This window comes from Lutra lutra, chromosome 4 (assembly GCF_902655055.1).
Source record: "Lutra lutra chromosome 4, mLutLut1.2, whole genome shotgun sequence".
Lineage (NCBI taxonomy): Eukaryota > Metazoa > Chordata > Mammalia > Carnivora > Mustelidae > Lutra > Lutra lutra.
Genome location: NC_062281.1, coordinates 2,664,393 through 2,684,631, shown reverse-complemented (window position 1 = coordinate 2,684,631; position 20,239 = coordinate 2,664,393). Strand labels below are relative to the sequence as shown.

The 20,239-nt window shown below is 59.1% G+C and overlaps 1 protein-coding gene across 2 annotated transcripts; it reads left to right on the top strand.

The window, feature by feature from the left end:
• Positions 1-144: 144 nt before the first annotated feature.
• On the top strand, positions 145-14,904 carry LOC125097506 (uncharacterized). 2 transcript variants are annotated; one of them, XM_047725125.1, is made up of 5 exons: positions 145-413; positions 588-740; positions 1,573-1,703; positions 5,647-5,760; positions 13,228-14,904. In XM_047725125.1, exons 2-5 carry the CDS (start codon positions 621-623, stop codon positions 13,484-13,486), a joined length of 624 nt encoding a protein of 207 aa, XP_047581081.1. In that variant the 5' UTR covers positions 145-413; positions 588-620; the 3' UTR covers positions 13,487-14,904. The 2 variants fall into 2 exon arrangements, 1 of the variants encoding a protein (XP_047581081.1); XR_007126544.1 differs by lacking the exon at positions 1,573-1,703.
• The last annotated feature ends 5,335 nt before the right edge of the window (positions 14,905-20,239 follow it).

The window sequence follows — 20,239 nt, the reverse complement described above, 5'->3', positions numbered from 1 at the left end:
CAGGTGCAGGGGCCGAGTGTGTGTGCGCGCGCGCGCGTGCGCGCGTCCACTAACCTATGAGGAGCAGGGGCGGGGCCCCACTTCCTGCGCTCCATTCCAGCCTAGCCCCCCCCACCCCGGGGCCTTGTCCAGCTGCCATCAGCAAGCAGGGGGTGCAGAATGCGCGTTTGTGTTCCCCTAAAAGTCAGGTTGACTCTCCAGCCCCAGTGGGATGACACTGGGGGCTCTTTGGGGGTGACTAGTAGGGTGGAGCCCTACCGACGGCTGAGTGCCCTCATAAGAAGAAACCCAAGAAAGCTCGTTTCCTCTCTTGCATGCCTGCACCGGGGAAGGCCGTAGGAGCAGGTCCTCCCCAGAACCCAGCCACGTTGGTACCCTGGTCTCGGACTTCCTGGTGTCCAGAACTGTGAGAAGTAAGTATTGGGTGCTCGAGCTGCCCAGGCTGCCTTATTCCTGTTACAGCAGCCTGAGCAGATTAAGACAGAGGGTAAGGTGAGCCTGTCGCTCGTGACCCCACTGCCCAACCGCCTGGGGGTGGGGAGCTACAAAGCCACACAGCTCCCCCTCACACCCTCCTTGAATGACAGGGCCCCCAGTGCTGTGAGGAGGGAGCTGGACATATGAGAAGCCTGTTGCCCCAGAGTCAGAAAGACCTGGCCCCAGAGCAGGACGTGCCTGGGCACTTACCTGTCCAGGTGTGCTACCTCAGAAGCACTCCATGCCTGGTTGACAGCTCTGTGGTGAGTAGCTTGAAATTCTTAATCATTTCTGGGGCGCCTGGGGGGCTGACTGGTTAAGTGTCCAACTCTTGGTTTTGGCTCAGGTTGTGATCTGTGGGATGGACACACACACACCCGCACCCCCGACTGGGCTCCCCCTCAGTAGGGAGTCTGCTTCCCCTCTCCCTCTGCCCTTTACTCCCCACACCCACCCCGGCTCAAGCACTCTCCCTTTCTCTCTGTCTCTTTTTCTGAAATAAATAAATCTTTTTTAAAAAATCTTCATAAGGGGCTCCTGGGTGGCTCGGTGGGTTGAAGCCTCTGCCTTTGGCTTGGGTCATGAGTCCAGGGTCCTGGGATCAAGCCCCGTGTCGGGCTCTCTGCTTAGCGGGGAGCCTGCTTTCTCCTCTCTCTCTCTCTCTGCGTGCCTCTCTGCCTACTTGTGATCTCTGTCAAATAAATCAATAAAATCTTTTTTAAAAACTTCATAATTTCTAACAAATTATGGAGCCCATCCTATATCCTAATTGTAAGCACATTGACCCCCTGGGACACTTGGAGGGACCCACAAGCCCCGGGCCGTGTCCTGGGAAACTGGGAGGGTCTGACAATGTCTCATCACTGCTCATGCAACCTTGCCTTCTCCCCGCCTCAACTAGGGCCCCTTGGAGCAGAGCTGTATCCTTCTTGTCCATGGATCTGCAGGGCCTAAGAACTAATAAAATTGTAACCTTGACCATTTCCAGAGACTGGCCAGGAATTTCCCCTCCTCCAGCAAGCCCTCTAGATGTCCTGCCTTACCAGAGAGAGTGGATCCCTCCCATGAGCTCTGACTCCCTCTGCCCCTTCACAGATCATTCCCGGCTGTAACTGGACATGTCTCTTGAGTGGTCTGCAAGCTCTGTCCAAGGGGCTGGTAACCAGGTCAGGTTCATGGCTGCATCCCAGAGGCTGCCCACAGTGGGGCTGCGGACATGTTTGCAGGTAAGGGGGACAGAAAGAGAAAAGGAATCTCTTAGTGAGGACCCATGGAGAGGCACTGAAGGGTCCACAGACTCTGGAAACAACGTGAACCAGCCTTCACTGGGCACTAGCTGAAGGCCAGATTCAGCATCCCATGTATCCCCTGCAGTCCCATGCCTCTGTGGATCAAGAGCTGTCATCCCCATCGTGTGACCCTACCAGGTCAGGTCGAGGACACCTGCAGAAGGCATGAGGCCCCTGACCCTGGTGCCTGCAGGCAGAGAGGTTGGGCGTGCTGGCCTAGGGAGGGGCAGGATTTGGGGCAGGTCAGGGTTGGGGAAGTGGAGGGTCAATCAGCCGACAGGTTCTGGGGGTGGGGGGGAGCTGGTAACAGGGCCTAGTTTGAACCTTGCCATCAGCAGCGGCTGCAGGCTGTACACTGGGAGTGAGCCCAGGGGGCCCGCGCAGGGAAGGGGTTTAGAAGCCAAGGCTGTGGCCCTCGGGGGATGATCGTTTGCAAAACTGTCCTTCATTCTTAAGCAATAACATATTCTGGGGGTTTTCTGGGGGGGGGGTTGTTTGTTTTTTTTAAAGATTTTATTTACTTAATTGACAGAGAGATCACAAGCAGGCAGAGAGAGAGAGGTGGAAGCAGGCTCCCTGCGGAGCAGAGAGCCCTATGCGGGCTCCATCCTGGACCCTGGGATCATGACCTGAGCCGAAGGCAGAGGCTTTAACCCACTGAGCCCCCCAGGTGCCCCTGCCCTTCATTTTTAAGCAATAACACGTCCTATGTTTTTTAAAATCTATTTCTTTGAGAAAGAGAGAGAACCTGGGCAGGGGGGCAGGCAGAGGGAGTGAGTTTAGGTGTGATGGAGATGATCAGAGCCCCCGTGGCAGAACTGGAGCTCCAGCCACTTCCCGCTGTGTGATCCAGGGGGAAATGCCTAATTTCCGTGAGTCCCAAGGCACAATGGAGAGGCTGGGCCCTCCCAGAGTGTGGGGTGCAGGCCTCCTGAGATGTGGGGCAGGTGGGCCCACACCCTACAGGTCCCAGGTCTTAGAGCAAAGCCAGGCTCCCCAGTCGCCCACGATGGGACCCGAGGCTTGAGAGGACAATGACTGCCCAGGCATCCTGAGCAGTGAGTGATCTTCAGAGTAACCTCAGTTCCGGGGGGGACGTAGCTGTGGCAGGACCTCCAGGTGCTGGGATTGGCAAGAGAGCAACAGGCTTCCTGGGGCTTGGAAGTGCCCAGGGTCATATGGCTTCTCAGAATCATAAAGCTATCTGGGGACACACCGTCACTCCGGGTCATCTAGCTGTCCGGGTCGTGCGGCCACCTGAGTTCATATGGACACTCAAGGTCATATAGCTTCCCAGGGTCATAAGCCACTTGGAGTCATATAGCTTCGTGGGGTCGATCACATGCCTATCTGGGGTCATACAGTTTTCCAAGGTGATATGGTTTCTTGGGGTCATATGTCTTCCTGTAGTCATAGGACTTCTTTGGATGATACAACTGCCAGGAGTCCTACGGCTCTCTGGTCATAGGCTTCCCAGGGTCATATGTCCACCTAGGGTCATATGGTCACCTGGGGCCACAGTGCACCTTTGGAAGAGGTTTAGGCTTCTAGGCCATTCTACTGCTGCTGTGTCCTGGGTGAGCCCCCCCCCCCCGCCCGCCAGCCTTCCTTTCCTTATCTGTGTGGTGGACAGGACATCTGTGCCTAGAGGACTGGGGGACAGGGCGGTGGTGTCGAGCATGAGGAAAGGCACAGAGCCCACGCAGGCACGGAGGCTGTGCTCCGTGAGTGCCCGTGACACTGGGGAGACCAGCTCTGGCCCCCAGCACAGCCCTTACCTTCTCAGCCTGAGCAGACCTGGAGGGTTTCCGTGAGAGAGTGAGGCCGCTTTCACCCAGAATGGTGGAGGGGGCGCTTTCTGAGCAGCAGGTACTAGAAAAGGCCTGGCTGGCTTGATCGGGAGCAGAGGAGTGAGGGGGGCAGAGGAAGGCCTCCTGCAGGGGAGATGGGCTGAAAGGGAAGCAGAACCCCTCCCCTGCCCCATCCCGGGGTCTGGGGAGCAGGCCCAGGTGAAGTCTCTGTGCTCTACCTTTTCCTGTCGTTGTCTTATGTTCTACAACCAAACTGTAGGGTAAATAAATGCAGCAGGGGTTGGCGGAGAACTTGGGGACGGCAGAACCCTAGAGGTTCACAAAGCCTGAGAGCAGGCACACACACTGCCATGCACACGTGCGCGTGCGCGCGCGCGCACACACACACACACCCACCCACCGTGACAGGAACACCTGTCTCTTGACACCTGTCTCTTCTTGGCCTGGGCCTGAAGCAGGACGGGTGGTCGGGGCTTCCTCTGTCTAAGTCCCTGTGGGACCTGCAGTTGCTGGAGAAAGGGGCACCAGTGCCAACAGGCCTTCTTCTTCCTTTTTTTTTTTTTTAATTTTATTTATTTATTTGACAGAGAGAGACAGAGATCACAAGCAGGCAGAGAGGCAGGCAGAGAGAGAGGGAGAAACAGGCTCCCCGCTGAGCAGAGACCCGGATGGATGCGGGGCTGGATTCCAGGACCCTGGGATCATGACCTGAGCTGAAGGCAGAGGCTTTAACCCACTGAGCCACCCAGGTGCCCCAACAGGCCTTCTTTAAAGGGGACCTAGAAGTCCCAGATTGGGCACAGGTGGGCATCAGCCTGCTTGGGTTAAAGACCCAGCTTCACCCCTTCCATGCGGGCTGCGCACAGGCCCCTCCCTCAGAAGGGCCTAAAAATTATGTAGCTGGCTGTCAACGAGTCCCTTTGCTTCTCCGTGCCTTGGTTGCCTCATCTGCAAAATGGGCGCATGAGTTCAGTGCTAATGCTGGTCTGGCTTGACTCAAGCGCCTGGGGGCATGATGGACAGGCACGCCGAGGGACTGCACACCGACTAAGCCCCGCCCACAGCACTTGAGGGCACTTCTGCTAGAAGAGGGAGCTGAGGCACAGGGACAGAAGTGGCAGGTAGCGGGTAAGTAGCCTAGTCGGGATTTGAACCCAGGCTGCCTGGCTCTGCATCCTTGTGCCCTCTGCCCAAGGTCGAGGGCCTGCGAGGAACTCCTGGACCGTCAGAGTGGGGATGAGCGGGGGCATCTGCTCTGAGTTATGAGGGTACGTGCCCAGATGGTGGGGGAGTGAGGGTACGTGCCCAGATGGTGGGGGAGGGTGGGCCAGGCTCCCTGCAGCCCAGCCGGGAACTGAATGACCAGGGTGACCTGAAGGGGAGGCAGGGAGCCAGCTGCCCTGGCAGGTGCAGGGTGGGACGACTAGCAGAACTTCTCAGAATGAAGAGTGAAGGCAGGTGATGCGTGGGGCCACCCCGCCCATGGCCCGAGGCCCAGGCCCCACCTGCTGACGTCAATAAGGGCAGAGTGGGCCTCTGGGGGTGCTCAGAACTCAGAACTCCCACTGGCACTCAGAACTCAGAACTCCCACTGGCACTCTGCTTGGATGGCAAACTGCCCCCCCAGCCCACTGCCACCGCCCTCTGGGTCGACCCTCTGTCCTCCTGCCTTTGCTCACACTGTTCCTCTTGCCAGCAGTGCATTTCCCCTCCGTTGGTCTTCCTGTCCCAGGGGCACCTCCTCCAGGAAGCCCTTCTAGACCACACAAGTGCAAGGTAATTCCTGCCTCCCCCAGCACATACCAAAAATAAAGCTGGGCTTTGATTGTGCCTTGAATCACCCTTTACAGAGCAATCGACACTTTACAAGGTATTTTCCTGTCCATATCTCACTGAACCTCACAGGAACCCTGTGGGGTCAGATGGGGTTCATCCCCATTTTGCAGATGGGGACCCCAGAGGCAAGGGGAGGATGTGGGCTCAGATGGGAGTGCAGAGTCACCAACACTTACTGAGAACTTCCTGGGTGCCAAGAACCACCCTGTGTTTCCATTCGGTTATTCACTCAGGAACCATTGGCTGAGCACCTGCTCCGTGCCAGCCACTGTCACAGATGCCGGGAAAACAGACAAATGCTGCCCCCTCTCCTGCAAGCTGCATCCTTGCGAGAGAGCAGACAGACGGTAAGTCAGCTGGTAAGCAAGGTGGTGACGAATTCTGTGCAGAGCAGGAAGTGGGGAGAAGTGCTTGGTTGGGGGACTGTGGGGGGGGTTGTCAGGCAAGATCACTTGCGAAGGGGACTTGGAGAAACCTGAAGAAGGAAAGGGGACAACCCCAACGATGACCATCCCAGAAGCCAGCCTGGTTTCCCACCGGGGGCTGGGCATTGCCCCTCTGTCCTTCACCCCCGAAACACAGAGGGGCCCCTCCCTCTTGCCACAGCTCCCCTGGGCCTGCCTGCTGGGCCCTTGCGCTGGCCCCAGCCTTTAATCCTGCAACCCTCTCAGCCACACAGGATGGCCTCTGGGGCGCGGGTTCCCCGGGCTGAGTCCTGCGCACACCCACGCCGGGCACAGCGCAGGAAGGAGCAGTGAGTGAGGGAAGGTAGGAGCTGCGGGCCAAGGTCCTGGCCCTGCAGATGCCCCTTTTCCGGGGTGCAGGGGTCGGGTGCATTAGAGGAGGTGGCCCCCTCCCCAGGCCATGCAGAGAATAGCACACCCTCTAGAAACTCACATGGGCAGCTCCCTGGTTCTGCTCCTCTCCTGTCCATTCATACCCCCATGCGTGCGTTCTCATGGCCGTTTATTCAGCAAGTTGTATGGATTGTGTACGGGGTGCCTGGGTCTCACTGAGAGGGAGCAGAGTCATTACTAGCCGTGACAGCCTGTCTAAGCCTCCTTAAGCCTCGGTCTTCCCACCTTTGAAATGGGGTGCTAGGACCTCACTGCCGGGTTCTGGTGAGAAGCCCAGGAAAGCATGGGAGGGGAGTCAGCCTTCGTTCATCCAATGAAGCCTTGTTGTGGCCTGGTCACTACATGTGTGGGGCTAGGCGCTTGGGGGACACAGCCTGTCACAGGTGCTTCACAAATTGTGGTTTCTTAAAAAAAAAAAAAAAAAAGTGGAAGGAAGCCATACTGAGGCCCAGACAATGCAGTGCTAATGGAACTGGGGCCGTTGAAATTAGGCAGAGGCTGGGCTTTGAGTCAAGGTGTTAGGCGGCTGCCTAAGGCAGAGTAGGCATTGTCTGACCTTGCGGTGGGAGAGCCCAGGAGAAGCTGCTGGGGGTAACCGGAGTCCAGAGCCAAGAACGGCAGGCTGCAGAGAGGGCTGGCCCCGTTTTCCGAGGCGGTTGTACCAGGAGGCCTGTTTTCCATGGTGTTTACTGACTCCTCCAGCTCCAAGGAGCTCTGAGTGTTTGGGCCACGTTCCCAGGGTCATCCCCCCAACAGCACGCTGGAAGTGAGGAGAGAGCAGCGGGGTGGCTGGGCCAGCTGGGAAGCGTGGAGGTGGCACGTGACAGGAGAGAAGGGGGGCTCAGCTCCTCCCTAATCTGTAGTCCCAGGAAACCACTCCCACCTCCGATTTGGGTTCAGAGCTGGGGGCCAGTGTGGAACTGAGCTGAGACGCTTTCTTCTGCCTGGTAAGGGAGGGGTGGAGCAGGTAGGTGCAAAGGGTTCAGGACTAGTAAACAGGGTCACGCTCAGTCATGGAGCAAATAAGGTCAGGGCTCGGCCAGTAAAACTAGAGCCAGTGATAAATCGAGGTTAGGATCAATGCCTACTATATAACCAAGGTCAGGATATAACCAAGGTCTGACTAAGGTTATGTATCCCCAAATGTGAGTAAGGATCGGGGCTCAGTATGTGACTGGGATCAGGGCTCCATGTGTGATGGGGATCAGGGCTCAGAGTGTGATCAGGGTCAAGGTTCACTGTGTAACTAAGTTGAGGACTCAGTAACTGAGATCAGAACTCAGTATATGATCAGGATCAGGGCTCAGAATGTGACCAGGAAGAATGCTCAGAGTGTGATCAGAGTCAACATCAGTGTGTGGTCAGGATTAGGGCTCAGTGTGTGACCAGGATTAAGGCTCAGGATGTAACTAGGATCCGGACTCTGTGTGTGATCAGGTCAAGGCTCAGTGCGTAATCAAAATCACCACCCAGTTGTGAGCAAGGTCAGAATTCATTCTGGGACTGGGGTCGGAGTTCAGTATGTCACTAGGATTCAGAGTTCAGCGTGGATCAGGGCTCAGTCTGTGGTGGGATCAGGATTCAGCACAGGGCTGGTGCTCTTAAGGCCAGTGGGGTCTCTCCAAGCCTGCAGAGAGCTCAGGGCTGATGGGTCTCTCCACTGCATTTTAGCCGCCTTCATCTTTCTGTCCTCATTTACGAATCCTGTGTTCTGTGGCAGGCACCGCACTAGGTGCCAGTGAAACTGCTCCCTCCGCAGCGGTGCTATCCCTGGAGGTTGTCCCATCTCCCAGCTGGTTCATACAGGATACTCCCCAGGAAGGGCCAGGGTCGTGTTTCCTCCCCAGGACTGGAGGTTTACTAGAGAAGGCTTTGAAGCCGGGTGCCTTTGAGGGAGTGGAGTGGGTGCTCAGAACAAGGGAATCTGGTTGCCCTGGTGAGCACCTGGCCGGCATCAGGCCGTACCTGTGAACAGACAGCATTCAGTTATCAGAAAGCACCTTTTAGGCTAGCCTTATGGGGACAGGGAGCCAGGGTTGCAGGGGCCCAGAGACGGCCCCAGGCAGTCCCCCCCAAGGTGACAATGATTGCTTTGGTGAGCACTCCCTGCCCCAGAGGCCACCACCTGGGGTGGACAGAATGCCAAAGACGACTGGAAGGAATGAGTGCTGGAGGCTCACGAGTGAGGCTGATGGGAAGGGGGCTGACAGGCGAGGGAGGGCGGGGGGAGGCCAGGGCGGCAGAGTGGGTGAGCGTACACAGAGGAAGACCACGGTCAGCAGGGGACCTGCAGTGGGCACCCAGGACCCGGGTAGGGCTCCATGGCAGGGCTCCCTGCTGGCGACGCCTCTGTGTGCTTGACCCACTAACCAAGTCCCTGCAGCCTCCAGCATCCCCACCCCCACCCCCAGCCTGCAGGCCTTGGCCTTGGGGACCCTCTGCTGTGCCATCTGTGCAGGGCTGAGCAGGATGGGGTCCCTTGCCTGCTGGGCTCTGGCTTCCCACCAGCCCGAGACCTGGGCTCCGCGTTGGTCTAGCCCTGCTTCACACCCCCCTTCACAGAGCTGATCTTTGTCAAGCGCAATGGTCCCAGTACTGCCCCTGCAGAGCCCCTTCCATTCTCCTGCTCCCCGTCCCTAGACCAGCCTCCCGGCTTACTCCAGTGCTCTCCCACTGCCTGGTTCAGGGGAACCCCATCCCACTTCAGGGCAGCTGCTGGTGAGGCTGGGCTCTGGGAGTGAGAGCGGGTGGTGAGAGGGGCAGGGGCTGACTCTCAGGCTGCCAGCTGAAGGGGAGGGGGTGCTCTGAGGCCCCACAGCAGGGGGACCAGGGGAGGGTGTGGGCAGGGCTGGGGAGGCTGTGGGCTCAGAGGACGCCTGAGCCTGCAGAAGGGCAGGGAGGCCAGGGTTGCAGGGAGGCCAGAGGTGTGGGGAGGCTGCGAGTACAGGCAGGGCCAGGTGTGCGGGGAGGCCGTACACCTCGGACGGCTCCGAGGGTGCAGGCAGGGCTGGGGTCCTCTGGGCTAGGGCTACACGACCACAACAGCTCATTCAGTCATCCAAGAACCCATTCTGTCACACCAGGCAATCAGGATGCCCTTTGCTCAGAGAAGGAAACTGCCCCGGAGCAGTCCAGTGATGGCTCGAAAGCCGCCCAGTCAGCAGGCAGAGCCAGGGCTGGTCTCTAGACCCGGGACCCCAGCGTTGGAGCTCTGGAACCCAGGAGCTGTCAGGACCCAGGATGGAGCCTGGCGCTGTGCCAGGGGCCCAATGTGGGGTGCCCTGCATCTGAATTTGGTGGGGACCCAACAACTGGGGGGCCAGGGGGTCCTGTCCCAGCACTCCCTCAGGCACCAGAGGGCCTTGCTTGCCACCTCCAGTCCCACTTGGGCCCGTCACGCTGGTATGACCTGTCACTCTCATAGACACAGCGTCACCAGAGCCTGAACTAACAGGGGGCATTTATTGAGCATTTACTCTGTACTAAGCCCTTTGCATTCCTTGCTCATCACCCCACTGGCCGAGGACGGCATGTCATGATGCAGAGGGAAGGTGGAGGGCCATGGTGGCCTGGCCTCCCTGCAGAGGACCGCAGAGCCCAGACCCCTCCGTTCACTGCCCCAGGGCTGTCCTCAGGGCCAGAAGGAGGGTTCCCGCCTCCTGCAGGGGTGGGGTGCGGGGATGGAAGGAGGCCCACCCAGTTCCCGCCCAACCTGCTGGGTTGGTTTGGCCCTGCCTGTGCCCCACGCCTGGGGAGCTTGCCTGCCGCCCTCTCCACTGCTCTCTCCCAGAGCAGGGACTTCCAGAGCCCTCTGTGGCCACGGCCGCGGGCACGGCCACAGTTCTGGCTACGGTGGGTGCAGGGCCTTGGGACACCCTCCTCAGTGTCCAGAAGGCCCTGGGTTCGAGAAGCAGTGCTAGGCTTCAAGCCTGCCCACCCTGTGGGTGAGCATAGGTGTTCAGTGACAGGGGCCCGGGGCAAGCACGGCCCCCCAGGCAGGTGTACAGCGGGGAGCTTCACCTGGGATGTAGAAGGTCATGTCGCTGGTCAGGGTTTTGGTTTCCACATCTGCACCTTTAGGCAATGAACGTGCTTCAGAGAAGCCTGGTGGGAGACTGGAGTGATGGCTCTGAGGGCCAGCCTTGCCCCTGGCCCCTGTGAGGCTTCGCTCCCTAGTTCTGGGGGGTAGGAGGTGGGCAAAGGGCATGGGCTGAAATCAGAGGCAGAGGTTCCTTCTGGTCCCTTCCACACTCTGCGGGCTGTGCCGTCCGACAACCTGCTTCCCCTCTCTGTGCCTTGGTTTCCCCACCGCGACCGCACGTGGCCCTCACCAAGATGGCTGGGAGCGTTCCATTCTCTGATTTCACGGACACAGTCCGGTGACTGGTCCAGGACGGGGCGGGGGGACCCCCAGGGGCCTAAGCTGGGGATCCTCGCTCACACACGCCCTCTGCCCTCAGACCGGCAGGTAAACACACTCACACGTGCACGCATGTGCACGCGCACACCCACACGCCATCCTCGGCCACCAAGCACACGCGCCCACACAGGCCGCCTGGACGCCACGCCCCTCGGGGAGCGCCCGCAGCCTCCCACTGCATGGAGGGCCTGCTTGGCCTGTCCCCCCCCTCCGCTCACACACACAGGCTCTCCTGCCTTCCCCACCCGAGTCCCCAGGCACGCTTTCCGGCTGCCACCGGCTCCCCCCTGCTTGGATTTTTGCCCTCTGTCCTTTTTCTGGACGTCTGCTTCTGGAGCGCATGTCTCCCGAGAGTCAGCCGGCGGCCCAAGGGCTCAGGCAGCTTTGGAGAAACAGCAGCTAGACGAGGGCCCTCTTTCCTGCTGCCCCCGCCTGGCCCCCCCGGGGGTCCCCACGAGCTGAGGTCACTGCCCATCCATCCCCCACCCGCGAACCGCAGAGAGCCCACCGCAGGCTGATGCTCCGTTTGCCTGTGCCTGGCGCCCTGGGGACCCTGGGGCCCGGCAGCTCCCCTGGGGGTCTTCGGGGGCCCCTCGCTTCGGGGCACCAGGCTGCTCCTCAGCAGGGGGTGCCCAGCCACTTGCCCCTTTTGCCACCTGGAATCCTGGTACTAACACTGCCACCTCCTGGGCCCCAGGACTTGGGGGGAGGGTGTATGAGGCTGTTCGCAGAAAGGCCTTCCCTCCGTCCGCACACTAACTGGGCCGACCCAGCTCAGCTTCCGAGATCAGACGAGACTGGGCGCGTTCAGTGTGGTGCGGCCGCGGACACAAGACAAAATCAGAGGGGGACACAGACCGTGGGGGACTCTCAACTCTAGGGAACAAACGGAGGGTGGCTGCTGGGGAGGGATGGGGGCATGGGGGTCCCTGGGGGATGGGCCTGAAGGAGGGCAGGGGATGACAGGAGCATGGAGTGGTGTAGGCCACGAGGAACCCCCAACCTCTATCTCTGAAACAAATTATATACTACATGTTCACACTACATGTTCATTATTGAATTTAAATAAGAAAACAAAAACAAAAAACCCACACAAAAACAAGAGAATAAAACAAAACAAAACAAAAAAACAAAGCAAAACAAAAGAAAAGCTTTCGCTGAAGGAAGACTGTGAGAGACCAGGGTTGAGTCCCAAAGGCTTTCATCCCCGCTGAGACACGGCTCCTTCCAGAGGCTTCTCAGACTCCCTGAGGCTGATTCGAAATTTGAATGTTTTGCCCATTCTGCCCCAGGGCTGGGGGTGCTCTGCAGCGTCCCTCCCTCAGGACCATGGGGTGGGGGGCAGCGCAGGGTCTCCCTCCCTGCTCCTGGGGGCAGGCCGGCCGCCCTCAGAAGTAAGGCCCAGAGGAAGCGACAGTAGCCCTGTGATGTGACCCCCGGGGCGCCCGAGACACCACTTTCCAGAAAAGATGCTGAAGCCCACGACTGAGCCCGCCTCCTTGGCCCCACATTGGCTGCCGGTGCCTGGTCAGAGCCTCACACAGCTGTGGCCCGCCTCACGTGGCACAGTGTGGGATGTGCCCGCTGACCAGGATGCCGTCCACGGGCCCCATGGAGCCTCCAGCCCTCCCCGCAGGAGGAGCCCAGCAGCTGGCTCCAGGGAGTGACTGACTCAAAGAGGAAGGTGCCGGGGCCTTCTGTGAGCTCATGTGGGCTCTTGCTTCTCCGTGCCTCAGTTTCCTCATCTGTGGAACGGGGCGGGGCTGTGGAGTGCGGGAGCGTGGGCGGCCGGAGCGCGATGCTCCTGTGTCGCAGACACCAGGGCTCAGGGAGGCCTCCCTGTGCGAACGCTGTGTGAGCCTGGCGGCAAGGAAGGGCTGCCCTGTTAATGGGCAAGGAAAAGCATTCCAGCAGAAGGAACAGCAGGTGCAAGGATATTGAGGCCTGGAGGTCTGCTCTAGGCCACACAGCCCCCTGGGAGGGCTGGAGCCCGAGGTGGGGGGTGGTCAGTGCAGGGGGCACTCTTGAGGGGCTGCTGTCCACGCTCAGCCACACTCGCAGGTGTTACATACGCTGGTTCCTTCCAGAATGCCACCCGGCCCTGTCCACACTCTCTCCACCGTCCAAACTAAACGAAGACGCAACCTTACTCACAAAGGCCTTCCTCGACAACTCCAAGACCTGCTCAAAATACACTTTTGCCTAGAGAGCTCCCGAGAGAGGCCTCCCTGGGGAAGGTGACTCAGCAGCTGGGACTGGGGGACAAGGAAGGGAAGAGGAGGTGAGGACTTTGAGCCAGGCTTGAGGTCCAGGTCTCCCCCTCCCCCGCCACGAGCCTGCTCTTCTCTGCCGGAGGCAGTCAGTCAGTCCCTCTCCCCACAGGAGTTTCTAAGAATCGGAGAGAGGTGGGCTGAGGTCCACAGAGCTGGAGGAAGGCCCATACAGGCATTTCCAGCCAGTTGCTCTGCACACAGCCCCTTGGGGCACTTACTGTGCAGTTTCCTGTTCCAGGGGTGCTAAATCAATCCTCTTTTCAGCCTATTTTCCAGATGGGCACAGCGAGGGAACCCGAGGTCTGCCTGGTTTGCTGCTGGGAAGGAACGAGCATCCTGGCCCCAGGGTGGGGCCTTTGGGAAGGAAGGTGCCAAGACTGCTCTGCGGGCAGGGCGGGACCTGCGCCCATCTGTGGGAACCATCACCCGGATCTGGAGAAGAAACCGATACTGCCCTGGGCACCCACAGCCAATTAGTCAAGGAGGAGGAGGCTGTTGCAAGGGCCCCGATTTTGAAATTTGACTGCGATAACCACCTTGTTGAACTCAATTCACCCACAGCCGGGGATCCGCCTTCTGTGGAACCCAGAGCCTCCCTCCCTACAGGGGACCCTCTTGCCCTGGCGGGGTCCTGGCCCACTTCATAGCCACCAAGGCCTCCCTCATCTGTGGCATGGGGGCGAGGCTCTGCTGGGAAAGTCATGAGTTGAATTGTACCTCCATCCCCAAATTCATACACTGATGTCCTAACCCCCAAGACCCCAGGATGGAGCCTTTGCGGAGGAGATGGTGTTGGTGAGCTCGCATGTGTGAGCGTGAAACCATGATGACTGGCATCCTCAGAAGAAGGGAAGTGTGGACGCAGATATGCAGGGAGAATGCCGTGTGGACATGGGGACAGCGGTCTGTCCACTAGCCAAGGAGAGGAGCAGGTGCTTCCTCAAGGCCCTCAGAATGAGCCAGCGGGGCCGCTCCTTGATCTTGGACTTCCGGCCTCCAGACGGTGGAACAGTAAACAGTGGGCGTTGTGGCCACCCAGTCTGTCATGTTTGTTACAGCAGCAAACTCATACAGGGAGGTGGTTCCCATCATTTAGATCGCTGTACAGGAAGGGCCGCAGCGAAGTCTGGCAGGCGTCGGCCTCCAAAGAAGTGTGGGCGATTACACTAAACAACAAAGCCACTGCCAAGACCCAGGGCTCAGCAGCTGGGGAAGCAGCCCGCACGGTTTGCCTCTGAGCCCTGGGGGGGACGGGCCAGGGAGCACAGTGCAGCCCAGTGGTCAAGAGCAGGGACAGTGGCCACTGGGAGGCACCAGGTAGGATTGGAGCTCAGCACAAGACTTGGGCTCTAGAAACATTTCTGAAATTCACCAGCTCCGTTCAGGAAAGTGGCTGCCTCAGTGACCTCCATACTTTTATGCTTCCAACCAAACTTCTTTAAGCCCCGGGCAGCCGGGTGTAGCAGGGGTCATGGGACTGGCTGGGGGAGGAGGTCAGAGGAGTGTTGAGGGAGAGGTGACACTCCAGGCAGAGGGGGGAGCAGGCAACAGGGAAGGGCATTCCTGGCAAAGGGAATGGCTTATGCAAGGTCTCCAGGTGCAAGGGGATGGGAGCAGCTGGGGCAGGAGAGAGGTAGGGCCGGCGTGAGAAGTGACACCTGGGTCATGACAAAGATCCAGTGGGCGTGAAGGACTTTCTCTGAGGGCAGCGGGAGCCATGGACAAGCTCTGAGCAAGAGAGGGGCAGATCTGATTCAGATTTGGAAAGCTCCCTCTGTCAGTGGTGTAGACAGTGTTCTTCAGTGGGAACCAATGTCAGCCATAAGTCACTTTAAAGTCTCTGGTAGTCTTGTGTTATGAAAACGAAAGAGAGGGGCACCTGGGTGGCTCCGTGGGTTAAGCCTCTGCCTTCAGCTCAGGTCATGATCTCAGGGTCCTGGGATCGAGCCCCGCATCGGGCTCTCTGCTCAGCGGGGAGCCTGCTTCCTCCTCTCTCTCTGCCTGCCTCTCTGCCTACTTGTGATCTCTCTCTGTCAAATAAATAAAATCTTTAAAAAAAATAAAAATGAAAGAAATTGATGCAAATTTTTTAAAGATTTGTTTTTGAGAGAGAATCAGCAGGAGGGGCAGAGGGAGAGGGAGAGAGAATGTCAAGCAGACTCCCTGCTGAGTGTGGGCCCTGATGCAGGGATGGATCTCAGGACCCTGAGACCATGACCTGAACCAAAACCGAGGGTCAGATTCTTCACTGACCGTGCGGCCCAGGCGCCCGGGTACAATTTATTTTAACGATATATTTTATTTAACCTAATATATCCAAAATATTATTCAAAGTGTGACTAATACACAGTTATTGAACTAAACTGAGATATTCTACCCCATCCCTCCCCTCGGACTCTGAGACGGTGCGTGTTCATACAACCACTCCCAGTTCCGACTACACTTCAAGAGCTCACAACTGGCAAGCGGCCGTTTCGGACAGCACAGGTGTGGGGACTGCAGTGGAGGCAGGGAGGCTGGTGGGAGGCCACCATCTGTCCCCGGAGAGCTGTGGAGGGCTCTGGGCTTCCCCTCCAGGTGCCAGCCCAGGCAGGGCGCCCAGGAGGGACTTGGAATGACCGGTTCCAGCTTGACCAGAAGGCAGCGCCGAGCAGGTCACAGAGCAGAATGGCTTGAGCTCGTGCTGGTGTCAGCTCAGACAGCTAGTGTCCTCAGCCCTGTGGCCTCTGTCCACCCCAGACTCCAGACTCCTTCGAGGCTTCCCGTCCCAGCTGGAGGGTGACCCGAGGCCTGACCCCTGAGGCCCCCGCGGATGAGCCCGGAAGGAAGGCCTCCTCCTTGATGCACTGGCCAGCAGGCGTCCGGCAGGGGCTTCCCCCGGGGAGTCCTCGGGAAGCACTTCACACGCTGGTGGGCGTGCAGCCAGGGGGCCCCCAGCAGCTGCAGGAGGCCAGCGACTCAGGGGCGGGGAGGGCCAGCCCCTGGGTCGCACCCGGGTCATGCCCTGGTGGAGGAGGATGCCGGGGCTGCCTCAGAAGATAGCTAGGGCTCTCTGGGGACACGACAGCAAGTTGGCTCGCCTGCTTTCTCCCCAGCCCAGACCCCCACCCCAGAGCTCGGGGCCACAGAGAGGGAGTCTGGAGCACATCCCAGCCCTGTGGCCTGGGGGAGGCACTGACCTCCCTGAGCCTCTGGCCACGTCTCTGTGAAATTGGTCATTGAGACGTTGCTCTCATGGGCTGGGGTGGGAACCCTGTGGGCTCACGTGTGTGTCTCCACAAGAGAGCTAAGTATGGCCGTGTGCTGAGAAGTTTCTGGCTGTGGCTCCTCACTTCTGAGGCATGGCCTCCTCTCCCCCAGCTGAACTCCCGGGCGCAAACACCCTGATCTGGGAGTTAAGTCACTGGGCATCTTCAGAATGAGTACTCGGGGGCGCCTGGGGGGCTCAGGGGGATAAAGCCTCTGCCTTCGGCTCAGGTCATGATCACAGGGTCCTGGGATCGAGCCCCGCATCGGGCTCTCTGCTCAGCGGGGAGCCTGCTTCCTCCTCTCTCTCTGCCTGCCTCTCTGCCTGCTTGTGATCTGTCGAATAAAAAAAAAAAAAAAAAAGAGTATTCGGTCCCGCTTCTAGTCCACACCGCCTGACCTTGAGGTGTCCATCGCTCTCCTCCCTCCCACCCTCCATGAGTATTTACTGAGCACCTGCTAGGTGCCGGGGACCCTGTGAGGCGGGGGGGATTCGGCTGGGAAGGAAGGAGAGCGGGGCTTTCCTGGGGCGCACGCGAGGAGGCAGATGTCTCCAGTCCCTCAATCCCGGTTGGCATGGGCGGGAGGGCAAAGAGCAGAGGGACGGGCCGAAGCACCAGGAGAGACACGGGGAAGCAGGTGGCACTGGGAGGGGCGTGCGGTGCGGGGGGTCGGGCAGCAGATGCGGTGCTAGGACAGAGGCGGGACAAGGGTAGGGACACGCAGACGGCCTCCGGGGGTGGGCTGCGGACCAGGGTCGCCCCCGTCAAGAGCGCTGGGGGCCGCGGAAGAGGACCGAGCCGGGGTGCGGCCGTCGGGGAGCCGCCGGCCAGGCCTTGCGACAGGTGGGCCGAGGAGGCGGCCGAGAGCGCGGCGCCGCAGCCTCACGCACGTGCAGCGCGATCTCCCCGGCGCAGCCGGCCCGCGGCCCCCTCCCACCGCCTCTGATTGATGGACCTGGGAGGAAGCCTTGCGCATGCTCCGCCTATGAGCCCCGCCCTCAGGCGGTGCACCCTCTGCGCATGCCCAGCCCCGGGAGCCGGGCCGATCGGCCGGCCGTGCGTCCTCTGCGCATGCCCAGCCCTGGGATTCCTCCCGCGGGCGGCGTGCTCTCTGCGCATGCCCGGCGCCGGGGTCCCTGTCCGCAGGCAGCGCACTCTCTGCGCTGTTCCTTGGGCCTCCGAGTCATGTGCGGGTCGCTCTTGATCCGTCTTTTGCCCGCGAGGGAACCCACTGTGTCCCCCTCTAGTATCCTCTGACTGTCCATATGCCTTACTCTTATTTGCTCGCTGAGAATTAAATAGGGGGTAGGAGGGTTGAAACCACCTGCGTGGCATAGGTGTGTGGTGATGGGGGGAGCCAAAGTTCATGTTCGCACCTGCAGCAGGTGGGCTGGAGGGAAGTGTGATGGCAGGCTGGCAGTGACGGTCCACCTCAAGTTCCAGAATTCATGTCACACGTCGGGGCTCCTGCCCTTGGCGGATGCCCGCCCTCGCCAGTGTCCTCACTGCCCCACCCAAGCTCTGGGGACTGGGATTTTTGCTTCTGGTTTCAAATCCATCAGACATTATTCCAGCTTCATGCCCCCATGCTAGCCGTCTGTTGCCAGACTGGCCCGCTGGAGGAGAGAAAGTGGAGAAAGGATCCGCCACCGACCAGAGACGCATTTGCTGGGTCTGCATGGGCAGTGTTCGACGGGGAGATGGGGATGGGGGCTCCTGGCAAGCCCAGCAGGGCTCTGCTGCAGCTGGGCTATGGGCACAGGGAGAGAGGGCTGAAAGTTTAGGGAAGGAGAAGGAGCCCCATGGGCCTTTCCTCCTGTGCCTGTGTGGCCAGGAACACTTCCTCCACCGTCTGAGCCTCACTTCCCACCTGTTACGAAGAGAGAACTGCACCCACTCTGCAGAGTCAACGAGCTCAGTCTCCAGGTGTGGGTCCTGGGTCCATAGGAAGGGGCTCTGTGACCGAGGACCTGGGTGGTCGTGACCAGGCATGGGCACAGAACATGGGGACTGGAGGTAAGATGCGGAGCAAGTGTGGGTTCTGAACTCTGTCCTCTGCCCCTGTTCTGTCCCCTGTATCAGGACTCCTGTGTAAGGGAGTCATTGGGCTGGGATAATGTTTACATCGCAGGTTCTGGACACAGGGATCCAGGGGGACAGGCCAGTGCCTAGCAGAAGTGAGAATTCATTATAAATTCCCTAAGCAGAGGGTGCACTTGGTCTAATAGGATGACCAGGAAGAGGGAGACCTGTCTTGAGGGCCCCATCATCTTCTTAACCAGCTTCCTGGTGACCGACCAGACAGTGAGGGGCTGTGATATGGGCCTCAGGGGCCTTCGTAAGCCTCTCCTTTCCTGAATGCAGGCACAGTACCCGAAACCCCATCATTGGGGGTCACATGGCTTTGATCCTCTAACACTCCTGGATTTTCCAGCTTTGAGCCCACATTCATCAGACGCTGCCAGCAGCTGACACTTATTAAGGGTGTCCTGTGTAGCAGGCTTTGTGCTGAGGTTGGTTTTTTCTTTTTTTTCATCATCTCTTATTTATGCAGAAAATAAATCCTCTTAATAGCCCATTTATAGACTAGGAATAGGAGCTCGGGGAGGTTAGGTAACTAGCCCAAGGTCACCGAGCTCCCCAGTGGCAGAAACAGTATGGAACCCAGCCGACGTGCTTATGGGGTGGGGAGGACCCTGATTCATCTTTAGAACTCCCCCTCCAGTCCTGGCTGGGGCTGCGAGACCCTGGAACAGGCTGAATGAAGCCCACCAGCCAGGCTGGGAAGAGGGGGGGGAAGCTGCTCGTGGAGCCCACAGTCCTGGATTCGAACACTGCTCTGGCATGAATGAGCTGTGTCTGCTCTGTCAAGTTCCTTTGCCTCTCTGAGTGTCAATGTCCTCCCCTATCAAATGGGATACTAAGAATTACAAAAATACGTGTCGTGAGCATTGGGTGGGGAAATCCTGCCGGAGTCTGGAGCCCGTTTATGTAGGTTGACGATACATAGTTGCACTAGCCTTTCTGTTGATTTCTAGTGGTGGGGCCACAGAGCAGGGGGTTGTGTTCTGGGAGGGTCAGAGTGGGGTCCTGGGTATTTGGGAGGCTGTGTCAGAGCTCACGTCCAGGATTATAACCCTGCCTGTGAATTACAACGAGGTTCCTCGGAGCAGACAGTTCCTCGGGCTCACAGGCACAGCCCCTCAAAAGAGTACCGGTTCTCCTCTCTTTGAGGCCCAGAAGGACTGCGTTTCCCCTCTATCCCTGCCCCATCCCTGAACTGGCTAGACCGCATGACTGGTTCTGGCCAGTGGGTTTGTGAGTATGGTCAGGGCTCAGTATATGACCAGGATCAGAAGTCAGCATATGACCCGGATGGAAGCCCAGCGAGTGGCAGATCGGAGCACACCCTAAAGGCAGATGGCTCAGTGCAGTTGTCTGCAGCTGGCTCGCGTTGGCCTGGAAATAGCTCTTGACCCCCATGGCTGCAGGCAGCCTGCGATTGGGGAGAGCAGAGTCAGCCACGCTTTCGGGGCTTTGCTCGTACCCAAGTTTGCACCCTCTTGGTGGCTAGGAGCTGGGCACAAGCATTACCACACAAGTTCCTGCTCAGGGTCAGAGCCTTCTCTACTCGGTCCGCTGTCTTGCCTGTGTACCTGACCCTGACCCAGCCCAACTTACACATTCTTCCCACTGCCTCCCCAGTCCCAGCCCTCACGCATACACCCAGGCCGTGATGTAGGCAGACCCAGCCGGAGAGGGTGTTTGGGGGACCCGAGAAGCGTATGCATGTGTGCACATGGGGACCTGAGCACTCAGGCCAACTGTGGCATCGGCAGAGCAGAAGCTGCGTGGTGGGGTGGGGTGGGGTGGGGCGAGGATGGGGCAGCGGTCCCCTGCCAGAGTGGGAGTCCAGTTTGCCATTAATATGGTGCTGGGCAGCGGGGTCAGGAGAGGCTGTGAAGCATCCCATGTCCCTAGTGGGCATGACTGCTCACACCTGACGTGACCTTCACTGCTGAGCCTCA